This window comes from Leiobunum rupestre, chromosome 7 (assembly GCF_980474605.1).
Source record: "Leiobunum rupestre chromosome 7, qqLeiRupe1.1.hap1, whole genome shotgun sequence".
In the NCBI taxonomy this organism is placed as follows: Eukaryota; Metazoa; Arthropoda; class Arachnida; order Opiliones; family Sclerosomatidae; genus Leiobunum; species Leiobunum rupestre.
In genome coordinates, this window is record NC_143390.1 from 61,277,966 (window position 1) to 61,294,481 (window position 16,516).

Below are 16,516 nucleotides of genomic sequence, written 5' to 3' on the forward strand. Positions count from 1 at the left end.
TCGGGGATTTGGAATCCGGTGTAGATCCGCAATTGGCTATCCGCAACAATTTACGATTAGCCGGAAGCAATTTGTTACATAAAGCCGCTGACAGAATGAGTAAGCCCCAGTCAGGCAGTGGAACTCGTAAGAGACGCGCGCCTCCTAGACAACGGAAAAAGAAAACGAAAAAATCAAGGACGAAAGACGATTTTTTGGGATAAGAAACAATGGCGCTTCGAGAAGGCATGCTAAGTTCGTTAGACTTTTTCGAACGACCCGTGTTAAATACCAACATATTAGCTACAACCGAAATACGATATCTACCCACGAATAACTTAACCGACAATGGCCCTCTCGAATTTTTTATTCCGGCATCTGATGACTTATACATTGATTTATCCAAAACTATGCTCAGACTAAAAATGAAACTCGTGCATTTCGATGGTACAGACGTACCAGCCACTGAAGTGAAAGTCGGGGTCACGAATAATCTTATTGGAACTCTTTTTTCGCAAATCGACGCGTATTTGGGCGACACGTCTGTACAATCTACAAATAATCTTTCGGCGTATAACGCGTACTTGGCTAAATGGCTGAATTTTGGTGAAGACGCTAAGAAAACGCAACTGGAGAATGGAATGTATTATATTAACTTAACCTGTAACCCGCAAGACATGTGGGAACCTGCTTTTAACAATGATCGTAACGGAATGCTGAAGAGATGCGCGCGAACGAAAGAATCGACCACGTTTGAGTTAATGGGCCATTTACCCCTCGATATTTGTCACATGAATAAGTTTATTGTCAATCAACTACCCGTAAGATTCCGCTTAGTAAGAAGCCCTCGTTTAACTTGTATAATAGCTTTAGAGCAGGGAAAAGATTATAAGCTAATTTTAGAACAGGCGTATTTATACGTTACTAAAGTCAAGGTGGCTCCGCAGATAAGTTTAGCCCACGCTAGGATGCTAGAAAGCGGAATACCAGCGATTTATCCCATTACGCAAACAATTATGAAAAGTTTTTCTATCGCTCAGGGTCTGAAAAACATAAATCGCGATAACGTAATACTCGGGAGAATACCAAAAAGGGCAGTTGTAGTTTTTGTCAAAGAAGAAGCTTTCAACGGGTCATTGACCACAAATAGCTTGAAATTTGAGCATTTAAATATCACCAACTTATCTTTGTCAGTCGGACCGGATAGATACCCTCCTGACGGCTTTCAAATGGATTATGCAAATTCAAATTACTGTTTACCATTTCAGTCTTTATTCGAGTCAATGGGCATAGCTTCCGAAGATAGGGGTAATTATCAAAATTTTGCGAATTTTAAGGGGGGGGGGGGCTGAATAACGTGGAAACTGAATAACGTGGAAACTGAATAGCGTGGAAACTGAATAGCGTGGAAATGTTTCCCCTTGTCGTTGTTAGAAGTCGCCACTGACTGAATTTTAAAGGCGTCGTTTTCCATTTAAACAAGTTGGGCAAAATCGTACAAATAGTTTCACTTGCTGATTTATTTAGTGAAACATTTATTATTGCTTCTTCTCTTTTCTCGAAATTGTTTTTATTTGATAAAAATAGGGCCTAATTATGCATTAAGCTAGAATGGGAATATAGCCCCAGGGCGGTTATCGCTCAATGGTGGCTGTTGTTTCAATATTGCACAGAAAAGAATTACGATTTTGTATAAAAGGGTGGCAAATTTTTGGGCGGCAAAAGTATAAAGACGGCCCTGACTATAGTTTTAAAACAACAATAAATAAATTATATTAAATAGTCAGATTTTCTATAACGAAATTTTCTTAAAAAAAGGTTAATTAACTAAGAAATATAAATTAAATATTATTCTTATATCAATTGTCTAAGAACGAGTGACACTATCTTTAGAAAAGTAAATTTTAGACTAGAAATGAAGTTTATGAGTGGAACAATTTTTACCAAAGAAAATTGCGTTATAGCCAAAAACGTTTCTTTATTCACTATATGAGGTAAAATTTATGAAGTCGCAGATTTTCTTAATGAAATTTGAAGAATTATAGTAAAGTTGCACTTGGAAAATCCACGACTTGAGTTTTGGTCTACAAGTGAGCGGAAGTGATCTGCGAATGACCGGAAGTGGAAGTTTGTCTTCCCCTTATAGATGATTAGGGAAAAAAGGAAAAGTTTTCTTCCGTTAACGATTTTAACAGGCTACTTTGCACATATTGAAACGTTGAATTTATTAGAACTAAATTGAAGTGGTCGTTTTTACATAAGAGGTTTATTTAAGGTTTATATCTGGGACGAAAAGTTCGAGGTCGGAAGTTATAGCGTCGTGGCTGGACGGCAACGGCTGCAGATGGAAAGGGAACGATTTGCGGCGGTTGCGGCTCGACGGGAACGGTTGACGGAGGCGGCGGATCGACGGGAATGGCTGGCGGTGGTCGAACGGCGGCGGTTGGGGATCGACGGGAATGGCTGGCGGCGGCCAGACGGGAACGGTTGACGGAGGCGGCGGATCGACGGGAATGGCTGGCGGCGGCCGGACGGGAACGGTTGACGGAGGCGGCGGATTGACGGGAATGGCTGGCGGTGGCCGAACGGCGGCGGTTGGGGATCGACGGGAATGGCTGGCGGCGGCCAGACGGAAACGGTTGACGGAGGCGGCGGATTGACGGGAATGGCTGGCGGTGGCCGAACGGCGGCGGTTGGGGATCGACGGGAATGGCTGGCGGCGGCCAGATGGGAACGGTTGACGGAGGCGGCGGATCGACGGGAATGGCTGGCGGCGGCCGGACGGTAAAGGCTGGCGGCGTCCGAACTCGTTGTAGAATCGGTTTATTAGACTCGGAGTCGGACTCGTTCTCCCTCCCAAATATATTTTTTATATAAATGTGATCAGGAATTTGAGGAATAACGTGGAAACTGAATAACGTGGAATGTTTCCCCTGTTCGTAATGGAACTGCTAACGGCGGCTGCGGGTGAACGGAAATGGCTGGCTACGGCTGCGGATGGACAGGAACGGTTGGCTGCGTCCGAACTCGTTGTAGAATCGGTTTATTAGACTCGGAGTCGGACTCGTTCTCCCTCCCAAATATTTTTTTTTATAAATGTGATCAGGAATTTGAGGAATAACGTGGACACTGAACAGCGTGAAAACTGAATATCGTGGAAACTGAACAGCGTGGAAATGTTTCCCATGGTCGTAAGGGAACGGCTAACGGCGGCTGCGGGTGGACGGAAATGGCTGGCTGCGGCATCAGAACTCGTTGTAGAAGCGGTTTATTAGACTCTGAGTCGTACTCGTTCTCCCTCCCAAACAATGGCCCTTAACGGGTCACGGTGTGCAATAATAGCTGGCTTTACGGGTGAGGCGAGGGACGGCTCTTGTAAACCATAAGGGCGGTGGTGCACTGAGATAAGTAAGCCGTGATATCATGATCCTATCTCTACCTCCGACTAAGATTGGTAGGGGCTGGAAACTGAGGATCTGGTCAAACCGGCCGCCTCGGAAGTTTGGGTAACCTGCTGAGGGGTGGCGGGTCTCCGTATGAGGAGCTGTTGCCCGGTTTCCTGGTCTTTTGGGTCACACCCGGAACTCTGTTGCCAGCTGTGCCAAGTTATGTGTACCGCTGTGTGCCAGTCGTTCCCCTTTAGGAGCCCTTGTTGAAGGGTATGGCTCTCTATCTATGTAGGTAGGGTGTCGGCTGGAGTTGCTATAGCATCCACTCTCTATCCCACAGCTGTACGCGAATTGTAAACTGGTCAAGCCATTGCTGCGACTTTGGTCCGTTGAATGGCTTGCGTCGAAAGTGAGACCATCAGTAGTAGGGTACTACTACCCATGCTAGGGTTGTTACCTGTCCGGGCTAGTTGATGCTGGCGTAGGGCATTTTAATGAGACCCCTATCTCAAATCCAATCCAAACTACGAAGAAAATTCGTGTAGGCTCTATAAGCTTTGGCGCATGTCAATATGGTTGAATTTAAAAGTCAATCGGATCCAAAATTATAAGAATGCGTATTTTTTTAAACGTGTTTAAGGGGTTCGGATGAGAGGGGATAGCGCTTCCAACGGTCAACTGATCTGCTCATTCAGGTTAAATTTCCCCGTTAACTGACTAATATTTTTAGCATTATATCCTATGGAAACCAAATTAAAAATTATAATTTTGATGAAGTTATTTTTTAGCACTTCATCCTAACCTTGTTTTAAAATCAGAAAATCAGATATCGATCTGATTTTTTTTTATCCTCAGATCAGATATCGCAACTGATATCTGGGAGTCGGTTGGAGGGGCTGAAGAATCACCGCTAACTACGTTTAACCAGCGGGTAGAGAAATCCCTTTTAAGTATATCCTAAAAATATGGTATTAATGTTTAATGGATGAAAATGTTTACGGTCGACTCCACCCACCTCTGCCAAGGGCGTGTGAGGGGAGGGGGGATTAACAGCATGCTGCTTTTTCTTTTTTTTTGCCACCGAAAAATAAAGCTAGAGAAAACGAGAGATAAAATTTTTAAGAATAAAACTTAAATTTAAGAGTGGTAAAAGATGCGCTACATGTGATTTACTTTATAGTAAGAGGAAAAAGAACGATGAAGGTTTAAAGTGCGATAATTGTTAGGACTGGATTTGTTTCACTTGTTTGAAACCATGTGAAGGAAACTGTGAATAATTCCCAAATGAAGTGTCAGAGTATTTCTTCGAAAACTGCGTAGCAGAAGAATAAATATTGAATTTAATAAAATATCACTATAAACACTTTTTAAAATTTTTCATATCTAATGATTTAGATTGTGTATTAAATTGATTCTATGATCTGTATAAATTATATTTAATTCTTAGGTTAAAGGTTAATTTTAACCACCGCCAGCAAACCCCGTCCGGCAGCAGCCTACACCAGCTGATGCCATCCAGCCGCCGCCAGCCATGACGCTATAACTTCCTATAAACCTTAAATAAACCTCTTATGTATAAACGTACACTGCAATAAAACCACTTAGAAAAGGTTTCTATTAACCTTAACTCATTCCTCAAATTCCGGATCAGATTTATAAAAAAAAAAATATTTGGGAGGGAGAACGAGTCCGACTCCAAGTCTAATAAACCGCTTCTACAACGAGTTCGGACGCCGCCAGCCTTTCCCGTCCGGCCGCCGCCAGCCATTCCCGTCGATCCGCCGCCTCCGTCAACCGTTCCCGTCTGGCCGCCGCCAGCCATTCCCGTCGATCCCCAACCGCCGCCGTTCGGCCACCGCCAGCCATTCCCGTCAATCCGCCGCCTCCGTCAACCGTTCCCGTCAATCCGCCGCCTCCGTCAACCGTTCCCGTCGATCCGCCGCCTCCGTCAACCGTTCCCGTCGATCCGCCGCCTCCGTTCCCGTCGATCCGCCGCCTCCGTCAACCGTTCCCGTCCGGCCGCCGCCAGCCATTCCCGTCGATCCGCCGCCTCCGTCAACCGTTCCCGTCGAGCCGCAACCGCCGCAAATCGTTCCCTTTCCATCTGCAGCCGTTGCCGTCCAGCCACGACGCTATAACTTCCGACCTCGAACTTTTCGTCCCAGATATAAACCTTAAATAAACCTCTTATGTAAAAACGACCACTTCAATTTAGTTCTAATAAATTCAACGTTTCAATATGTGCAAAGTAGCCTGTTAAAATCGTTAACGGAAGAAAACTTTTCCTTTTTTCCCTAATCATCTATAAGGGGAAGACAAACTTCCACTTCCGGTCATTCGCAGATCACTTCCGCTCACTTGTAGACCAAAACTCAAGTCGTGGATTTTCCAAGTGCAACTTTACTATAATTCTTCAAATTTCATTAAGAAAATCTGCGACTTCATAAATTTTACCTCATATAGTGAATAAAGAAACGTTTTTGGCTATAACGCAATTTTCTTTGGTAAAAATTGTTCCACTCATAAACTTCATTTCTAGTCTAAAATTTACTTTTCTAAAGATAGTGTCACTCGTTCTTAGACAATTGATATAAGAATAATATTTAATTTTTATTTCTTAGTTAATTAACCTTTTTTAAGAAAATTTCGTTATAGAAAATCTGACTATTTAATATAATTTATTTATTATTGTTTTAAAACTATAGTCAGGGCCGTCTTTATACTTTTGCCGCCCAAAAATTGCCACCCTTTTATACAAAATCGTAATTCTTTTCTGTGCAATATTGAAACAACAGCCACCATTGAGCGATTACCGCCCTGGGGCTATATTCCCATTCTAGCTTAATGCATAATTAGGCCCTATTTTTATAAAATAAAAACAATTTCGAGAAAAGAGAAGAAGCAATAATAAATGTTTCACTAAATAAATCAGCAAGTGAAACTATTTGTACGATTTTGCCCAACTTGTTTAAATGGAAAACGACGCCTTTATAATTCAGTCAGTGGCGACTTCTAACAACGACAAGGGGAAACATTTCCACGCTATTCAGTTTCCACGTTATTCAGGTTTTACTAACTTTTCCACGTAAATCAGGATGCGCGTTATTCAGTTTCCACGTTATTCAGTCGGTCCATTTTAAGGAGGGGTACACGATCTTTACTTTCGATATGTCGCCGGACCAGAATGCTTCGGCTGATCATACGAGTATTCCTCGACAGGGGTCTCTACGTTTAGATGTTCAATTGAAAGACCCCCTACCGACTAATGTCGTGTGTATAATGTACTTTGAATTTGATAACGAGATTTTAATTACCCGGGACAGAAAGGTGATATATAGTATCGAATAAAATGAGCCACCCTGTTTCTATTCGATTAGTTCGACGCGAGCTTTTGTTTGAGAATGACACGCCCCCATTTTCTCTCCAACCAACTCGACATTTTTTTATCGGCGAATCTCGCGGAGCCTGAAATTTTAATTAACCGTCAAGGACATAGAAAATATGTCAATTTTAGCGTAAAAGTGTGGAAGAATCTCTGGAACTATGAACAAGAAATTGAAAGATTTTTCAAAACCACTACAGAAGCTTTACGTTTTCATAGCTGGTTGTCGGACAATGTCAAGTTGGAAGGATTCTTCTGTCAGCGTGGAAGAATTATTGATATTCGCGTCTATATTCGCGGGTCTAATTCAAATTACGACGTTGTGTATTCCTCCGCCAACGGGGTTGCCCTCGATAAAGAAGCCTGGGACCGTTTGAAGATTATCCGTACGAGTCTCGATAAAGAAATAACTGACCGAAAAGACGCTTTTGAAGGAATGAAAATGTCTATTTTAGACGAATTAAAAAGTGTATTATTTACGTTAACCGAGGCATGCCCAAACCTGCCCTGCCATAATCAATTGGCCCATCACATTAGTTGCAAACCGATCGCGTCACATTTCTGCGAAAGACTCGAAAAAAGTGTCAAGATGGCGATACCCCTTATGAACTATGACAAAGTAATTAAGGCATTTTACGTCAACTTTCCCGACAATAAACTGGGGGTAGAAAATTTATATCATAATATCATGCAAAATGAATCAGAAATTTTATCAGAGCTGATGTATTAAAAATTTCCATTATAATGTATAAAAATGTAAACTTTGCTGGTCTTTCATTTAATAATGTCGCACACTTTGAACTGTCAAGACATGAATATAGAATCTATTTATTTTGACCCAGAAAATCCCGGAAGTCTGGGAGGTCTAAAACGTTTATCCGAACAATTACCCTCTATTTCCAAGAAAAAAATTAAAGATTGGACGCTGACCCAAGACGCCTATACGTTGCACAAAGATAGAAAATTTAATTTTCCTAGAAATAGGACTTATGTCACGAGCTTGAACGAAGAACACCAGGCTGATTTAATCGAGTTAAACGAATTAAAAAATATTAATAAATTTAATTATATTCTTACTAATATCGATATTCTGTCCCGATATTTATTCGCTATTCCCGTGAAAAACAAGAGAGCGAGCGATATATTAGCGGCTTTCAAAAAAATCCACTAACAACGTAAGCCTTTGAAAATTAATACTGATCAAGGCTCTGAATTTTTAAATCGTACCGTGCAACGCTATTTCAAGGACCAGGGGATTAAGCATTTCGTTTGTTACGGCGATAAAAAAGCAGCGTATGCGAGAGAGTGAATAGGACGCTTAAAAATAAAATTTACAGATTTCTTACCAAAAGTAAAGAAAAAAATTTATAAATGAACTACCAAAAATTGTAAAGTCCTATAACGACAGCGTTCATCACACGACGGGATTTAGACCTAGCGAAGTAACCTTAGCCAATGAGCATCTTGTTTGGCAAAAACTATTTGGAAAGAAAGCGAAACGAGAGGAACCGAAATTCAAGATTGGCGATCACGTGCGCATATCAAAAACCAGCAAAGTATTTCGTAAGGGATTTAAAGGATATTGGAGTAAAGAGGTTTTCACCATATCGAAGGTGATCAATAAACCCCGCCCACTCTACCATATCAAAGACAAGAATAACGAGAAAATATTGGGGTCATTTTACCCCGAAAAAATTCAAAGGGTTTTGCCATAAATACTTTTCAATTGGACGCCTTTTTAAAATGCGACCCGAGAACCAAACCTTTTTTCCTGGGCATATTTTCCAAAGATTGTCCAAAAAAAGCCCTTTTGTTTGGTGGCCAATGTACAAGACTCATTCATGCCGGGAAGTCATTGTATAGGAATCATCGTCAGTGCTAAAAATAAGAAAGGACAACGCGTGGGAGATTTTTTTTTGTTCTTTCGGTCAACATTTTGATGTCTACGGTTTTAAATTGGATCATTTAGCTCAGAAATGGTTTTATAATAAAAATATAATTCAAGATATGAACCAAGAAACTTGCGGTTTGCACGTTGCTTCGTTTCTGTTAAATAGGTCTGCTGGATTAAGCTTTAAGAAAATTTTAAAAATGTATAATATTGAAATATATATGAACGAAGTAATTTCGCTATTGGCGTTGTGTGTACATTTATTTAATCACGAAAACAGATTTTGTAATCAATAGTGTTTAATAAACATGGTTTTACAAAAAAACATTAATTTTCCCATTCATTAATTTCCCAATCGTTAATTTCACGATCTTTAGAATACGCCCGGCGTCTTTCTTTGCGACCTTGGCGGGTTGGCAATTCCTTTCTTGTCAAGAGCGGTCCTACGAAAGGCAAGGAAACAGGTTCGGTCGTGTTACGAAGGGTGGATTCCGAGGGCTTGTAACTGCTGTCTTTGAAAGTTGGCGTGCGATATTCATCGAGACTCGTTTCGCTTCGAGATTTACGTAGCTCAGCTCGAGCGGGCGAAGTGAAAACGTTGCTAGCGCCTTTCCTCCATTTCCCCTTTTGGTAGCCTGGAGTACTCGCAAAGTCAGGCTTGAATGGAATATTTCGTGACGTCACGAGATGCGGTGGGGCTGAAATTAAAGTTTTATGGGCGTAATCGGGTGATTGACTTTCGTCCAACCCAGAAATGCCGGAGACACTCTGCCATGGTGTAGAAATTCCAGGATTTATCGGTGATGCTGGGAGGGGGCTGTTAATAGCCATTTCCAGTTGGCGGAGAGGTTGCTGTACGGCTCTTTGCACCTGTTGTACGGGCGGCGCGGCGAATAGTTGATGGAGCTGATTTGGCGTTTGGGGAGGCGAAAAAACACTTGGCGAGGCGAGCGGCGGGTTACCGAATGAAACGTTAGGTACAGCGTGAGGCTGGTAGATCGCAACGTGTGCTAACTGTATCGGCGCTAACGTACTCGAAGAAGGAGGTAAAGGGGGCGGTTTTATTTGAACGGCTGGAGCGCCGTCGTAGTCTTTAATTCTGAGATACCGCGCCAACATTGCCAGATATTCTCGTAGTTTTTCTTCTTCACTACCGTCTCGAACGGATTTGTTAAGAATACTATTCATGTGTTCTTGTATTAAATTTAGCAATTTTTCGGTATCGGATAAATAGCTATCCGCGGGTAGCAAGACAAATTTCTTCATCGCGCCGGATTAATTATACGACCCAAGATTGGCGGAATGAGCGAATCGAGAATCGCTCCCCAAAAACCACCCGTTTGCGAGACTAGAATTCTTCGTCGATAACGATCACTGAGATCTCTTTGACCTAGTTTTCTAATAGATTTTTTATATCGTTGTAATTGCCGTCGTTTATTCTCGCCAACGGGTAAAGCTCCGCGGCAAATATTATGACAGATATTCGCGATTGAGCCAACCTGATCTCGCGTGGCGTTCTTAAGTAAAAATCGTCTTTGATTTGGGGAAGCCTTTTTCAATAAAGTTAGATACGGGCGGCTTTCTATAATTGACCTGGGCAAAGGCATTTTACAGAATGACGTAAAATTCGAATAAACACTTTGTTATATATTCTGATTATTACAATAATATACATTTTCCTCTACCAAAAATGAAAAATTAATTTTCGGTAAGTACTAGCATCGGTCCTTCTTCCATGAGGCATTGCGTTCTAACTTTTAGAAATTCGGGAGTTTTTTGTTGCAGGTCAACAACCACGTTAGAATAGGGCTTATAAATTATAAACGTTGCTCAGAAAATTAGGGTTATGCGGAAAAATCTGACGACTTAAATGTTTTATTTGTGATGGATCACGGGGGCTTCGGAACAGGACTATAAATGAGGCGTTAAGCGAAATGTCGCGCGAAAATCTGCCCTGACCAAAGACGTTCTGGCATAAGAATACAATACTCAGATTCAGATGATGCGAACACACGCGAAAAGGTTCAGTTACCAGCGCGTTGTCTAAGCACTCGCTCGAAAGGTCGTCTAGCACCAAGAGGTTGTTTTGTCTTTTGTCAAACAAATCTTCGGGTTTTTCACTAAAGAGCCCTTTATGGAATTCAATTTCGGGGGCGAGGGTTTTTAATTCGTCAAATTGATCGTTCCAAAGATTGTAGCAATATAAATTTTTTTGGGGTGGATTGTCGAACATTAAATTTTTATTTTTCAAGAGATTAAACGTCCAGTGACTTTTTCCCGACTTACTGGGGCCAGCCAAAAGAAAGGTACAGGGGGTTTGAAATTTTAGGCGAGTGAGAGACATGAATATCCGTAGGGAATAAAAGTACCGTCTTTGAAAAATATACGTTTCGTCGACGTAAATCCCACTAGTTTTTCGGCTTGTCTGAGATACAAGTGCCCGTTTTTTGTCTTTTCACGTTAAAGGGAATCTCGACTCGGTATTTTAATTCGCGGTTCTCGAGCGCCAACTGCTTTATCGTGTCAAAGTTTAAGATGGTCTGATTTTTTTAAGTAAGAGTGACGCCTTTTATCTTGGTTAAAACTTTGCCCGATTTGAACAAGATAGAGTAACCCTTGGGGGCTATCGTGGTAAAAGCTTTAATGGGGTCATTAGGATATTCATCCGTAAGTCCGCCCAAGCTGCTTGATAAAGTTAAATCTAATTTCTTATCGTGTATCAGAATACAACTGTCCGTATCGCCATAGGCCAAATTAGGCCCTATTTTAGCCATAAGATTATATAATTTAATACGCCCATAAGAGGCGACGAAAATGCCCACAGTTGGGGAACCTTTACGATAAGCCGGGACGTGGTCTTCGTGATCTTTGGTCGTTACGAGAGCCATTCCGTTTTCTAGGAGTTTTAAATCTGTCAGCTCTTTCGTTTTATCAGTTAAAATTTTAACCAAGTCGGCGTAGGAATTTATAAAAGAACTATTATTTTGACGTAATTGAATTAGGTGACGCCCCCAAAGCTGGTTAAGGGAAAGCTTGCCAAGCGCTTTGAGAGCCGGGTTAGAGCTAACCTCTTCTAGGCCTATTTTTATCCCGTCCTGTTCCCAAAAGTCGTTTAAATATTTTTGTTTTTCTTCTAAGGAGTCAACGTTTTTAGGAAAACCAGCGTATTGGGTTTTCATTTTGTAAAAATCTCTGACGTAATCGTCAAATAGGGGTGAATCGGAGTCGAAAGTTTCGCGATAATGCTGCACTTCGTGAATTTGTAAAACTTTATAATTATATTGAAGGGATAAATAAAACTCGGGGTTAGTGTACGTATCCGTAATCGCGCGTTCCGCCTCGGTATGACGACAGTCGGCTAGATTTTAGAGGGCGCACGTTCTGCATAGCGTAAACATTAATTTATCGCCAATCAGAGAGCCCAAGACGGGGAGATATAGATCTTGGGGTGGGAGAAGAGTCGCTTTGATTAGCCCGAAATAGAAATCGGGTTCGTTATTAAGGTTGCTAGTTAAGATTTCGGGGAGCCCTTTGGGGTAGCGGTAATTTTTGGACATGGAGACAGAGGGGTACATACTGTTAAAATCGTAAAATTTAATCGGCCTCTCGGGGGTGGATTCAATATACAGTAAAAAGTTTTCAACGCGCCCGCCCCTCAGAGCGCTTCGCGAATTGATCGGATCGGAGAAAGCCAGCTCGTCGCAAAAAGAATTTATTTCGGGGTTTTCTTTTAAAAAAGTGTCCCATTCACATTCCCATATGGTAATTAAACGCGCTTTGGGGTAATTTTGACGATAAAACTCGATTTTGTCGAGAGTTTTTAAGTAATTATTGATATTAGATTCTTTAAGTTCGTAATTGTTCCCATTATGGTCAGTGTGATTGGGGCACCCGTGCCAGAAACACCCGAAAAATTCCCCAGTTATTAAAGGGTCAGCGCTGTAAATGTCGGGGTGGTAAGGAGCTAAAAACTTTTCTCCCTCCAACGATCGCGCCGTTTGAAACTTTACGTGCATTTTTTGCTCCAAGTAAGCCGCCCATCTGAGAGCTTTAACGGAATGCTTGCCCCTGTACCCTGCTGGCGGGATAATAGCTATGGTATTTGGTTTCAGATACCGGCTCAAAAATAAATCGGTTAAAGCTCCCGGTAGAGTCCCGCTTTTTCCCGCCAAAATGTCGAAATTGACCTTTTCTCTAAAAAGATTTCTGAACCGGTCAAAACCCCTCAGTAATAGCTTGACGTCATCAATGGCGTACTTTGTCAACACTTCTTTTAAATCAAAAACGGTAAATTTTTGGGCGTCGTACCAAGTTTCGAAATTTGCCAATTGGTCGGGGGTGAATTTATCTACTTCGAAAAAGGATTTTTCCGGTACGACGCCGATATAGTCTAAGGTGTCTTTTTTAAGAAGGAATACGGGAAAAATCCCTTGCTTTCGCTTAAATTAAAGGTTTTGGAGAAGCTTCTGAGAGGGGCTGGAAAATAAGAAAAGCTATCTATAAATCTTATATTGTGTTTGGAAAGAAACATCGCGAGAAGTTTGCAGCCTTTAAAGATAACTTCGGGGATTATTGACCGGGCCAGAACTCCTTTTAATACGAGTAAACTGTCAAATCCAGATCCAAAATGCGAAATGCACGTAATGTTTTTAAAAACTGGTTCGACCTTTGAATATTTAGTCTTACCCTTTTTTGCAACGACCTGACTCTCCAATAAGTAATCTAAAAACGTCGGACAGTCTTGCATAGCGGTAATTAGCAGAACGGGCTTAATCTCGTCATTGTCGACTAAAGTTTCAAAATCAAAGTAAAGGATTCTGGTGGAATTTTCCGGTAACGTGATAGGTTGAACAAAACACGCATTTTTCGGGTGTTCAATTTTGCAGTAATGACATTTCAAATCGCATACGTGGTCCCCTTCAAACTCTTTCCCGCAAGTTAGGCAACGTTTGAGTTTGTCGCACGTCCCTAATTCTATATGCTTTTGGAAGCACGTATTCCCCGCAAAATATCTAAAGCAGTTGGCGCAACGTTGACTAGCTTCGGTATGGGAAACATTCGTGTCGAGACACCGCTTACAGCAATTGTGCTGCTTTTTTACTTTGCTACTCACAAAAACTTTCAAACAAAATGGACAGTACCCTATTCCCCCGAACATGGCGGCGTAAGACCTCACTACGTGAACGTGGTTTCCTAATTTAAGGAGAAATATTTTTTGGGTTGAAAGTGGCCTAAATAAATGGGGTCAAAATTGGAATCGGAATCGAGTAAGATAATTTGATAATCTGGCAAGACATTTTGGAATTTAGGAATGTCTTTTATTTCAACAGGACCTGGGGGAACTTTTGATAATCTGTGTAACGCTAAGGCCGCTTTTTTTGTTTTGGATGGTAGACATTACGAATGTACTTTAGATCATAGCTATTAAAATTTTTGGATTGGCCTTTATTTTTTAATTCTTGGTAGTCAGCGAGACACTGTCCTACCGCTACCGCCCTCGCAAAACACAGATTATCAGAATTGCGAATTGGAATAAAGGTATTGCCCTGTTCAATGTAATTATCAAAGCACTCTATAGTCCTGTTACGAATACTTTTTTGACTACCACTCATATTGGTGTCTTGCAGAAGAATTATGTTGAATTTTAGGGGGGCTTGAAAGTATAAAATCTTATGGGACTGGGCTACCTGCTCGATACCGCTTAAAATTCTATCGGCCGTCAACTCGTTTAGGTTCATAAATTGGAAATTAATGGGCTCTTCGAGTTCGTCCGAACTGACCGCTATTCTGATACGACTATAACCCTGATTTTCATCGCTAATTTCGTTTAATAAGGATTGGAAAATTTCGTTTAATTGGGTTTCTATTCGCGCGTGGTTGAGATCGTCCAAGTTTTTGAACTCGCACTTTAATTCTAAAGTTTTACATTTGTATCTTTTGGAAGTCCGAGAGATAATTTTAGTAATCGAATAATAGTTTTCAGGTCGAAACCTGGTACTTAACACGAGAGGGGCTTCTTGAGTCATTGTAATTTACGAATTTCGTCGTAGCGTTGAGTCACTTCCCTCAATAACCGCAGGACGTCGTGAATGTCTCTTCTTCCGTATAGGGTCAGCGATTTTGCAAATGAGGAACCAGAATTTTTGGTCAAGCAAGTGTGACCGGTGGCCTGGCTATGGCGAATTTCTAATTTATTGCCCTCAATTAGGTAAACGGTGTCTTGGTCCTTGACGTCTTCTAAGGCTGCTTTAAGCTGGGGCCCTGATTCTAGTTTAACGCATACACCCTGTTTAGTCGGTTGCGGATGCTACGTGGGTGGCGTAACGCCTTATATCTATATATATTTTTTGGTCAAAGGTCGTTATTTTAACGCCCAAATCTCCGAGCTCTTGCTGATCTTCTTGAGTCGTCGGGGAGAGTGAGGGCGGTGTTCGTCGCTTCTGCGAAATTGACCGTTGGGCAATTTCTTATATACTGGCAAGGTAAGGGGGGGAAAGAACAAAATAATCGCGTGACAGTCCTATTAACAGGTGTATTCAATTTGTCAAAATAATTAATTACTTAACGAAAGCGGAATGAACCGGTTTGTACCATGACTATGCGAAAGGATTGTTCACTAACGCGGCCATTTTTCCAGCGAATGCACGACCTCAATTTAATTCGATGACATAATTAATAGGTGATTCTCTCGGTATTGTCACTAAAGGTATTTGCGCCGCTAAATTATTTCTACGCCGCTCAGCACCTGCTCAATCAATCAAACCTGTCACCACTTTAACAATGGAAAACGGGGACCGAGTATAGCGAACCTGGGAATTCCTTTAAAGGAGTACTGACCCCTTTTCGCGCCAAAACCCCAACCAATCAGCGCTATTTTGAATAATTTCGCGCCAGCCAATCAGCGCGCAGTACACGCGTAGTAACCACGTGCTCCCCGCGCCGCGTAGTTACCGCGCCAGCTAATCAGCGCGCGCCACTCTGCGGAGGTCAATCACCCCGAGGAGAATGTCGACCCCCCGCGCCACCTGCCGGAAGGGGGGACTTCCGGTGCCGACCCCCACGTGTACCTCTACATTGAAAACTGGCAAAGATGCTGGTACATCCTACTGTAGGATTCTCTTTGTACCCTGGTTGTTCTGTCTCCTGTCAAGTCTGTGGACACTGGCGTAGGGCATTATGATAAGGCCCTCAGTTGGTGTGCACTCTGTTTGCAGTAAACTGGGCTACAAATCAGATGGATATGTCTCAACACTGTTAGTCGATCACTTCCCGACACTAAGTCATTCCTCAATTCGCGGAATGTCTTCACGGTTAAACTTACGCAGCGTGAAGAAGGATATATTTTAGGAAATTTTCCATGACATTAGTATGGCCGTATTTTAAGGTGTATTTCGCCCTTGATGAATACTCGACGAATCGGACTTTTCTTAATATGTCTACGAGATTTTGCAATTCGAAATTTCAAACGGGATTAGAGAGGCTAATACACACAAATCCTTAGGATTGTGTAAAACGAGTGAACAACTGAGTCCAAAACCAAAACGGGGCAAAATTCACGGTAGATGTATGGGTGGGTAAAGTAGAACTACGATTTATACAAAAACAATGTTAGACTAAGTTGAGCGCTCGAAATCACATTTGTTTTACAAATATATAGTATGTGAACGAACACTCGGTAAACCCTATGGAATATCCGAGGGTCGACCCCATCGACCCACCCTATAAAGCCGAGCTCGGATATTGCCTTGGATATCTTAGCGAGGGCGAAGAAAATTTCGCTGCGATTTTTGTAAATTTGTAAATTTTGAAGATTTCTTAAATTTCCCGTAGAAATTTATGAATTTCCTCAAGATTTGCTAAAATTTCAATTCAAAT

At 41.7% G+C, this 16,516-nt stretch overlaps 1 protein-coding gene across 1 annotated transcript; it reads left to right on the forward strand.

The window, feature by feature from the left end:
* Positions 1–404: 404 nt before the first annotated feature.
* LOC149937622 (uncharacterized protein F54H12.2-like) lies at positions 405–14,289 on the forward strand. Its single transcript, XM_090153876.1, has 3 exons — positions 405–1,287; positions 13,972–14,046; positions 14,108–14,289. Exons 1-3 carry the CDS (start codon positions 405–407, stop codon positions 14,287–14,289), a joined length of 1,140 nt encoding a protein of 379 aa, XP_090010002.1.
* The last annotated feature ends 2,227 nt before the right edge of the window (positions 14,290–16,516 follow it).

Bases quoted from the DNA above. Each gene is read 5' to 3' on its own strand.
- LOC149937622 (XM_090153876.1), top strand. From the start codon at position 405: ATGAAACTCGTGCATTTCGATGGTACAGACGTACCAGCCACTGAAGTG. The intron at 1,288-13,971 runs GTAATTATCAAA...TTATTTCAACAG, and splicing joins CATAGCTTCCGAAGATAGGG to GACCTGGGGGAACTTTTGAT. The intron at 14,047-14,107 runs GTACTTTAGATC...AATTCTTGGTAG, and splicing joins GGATGGTAGACATTACGAAT to TCAGCGAGACACTGTCCTAC.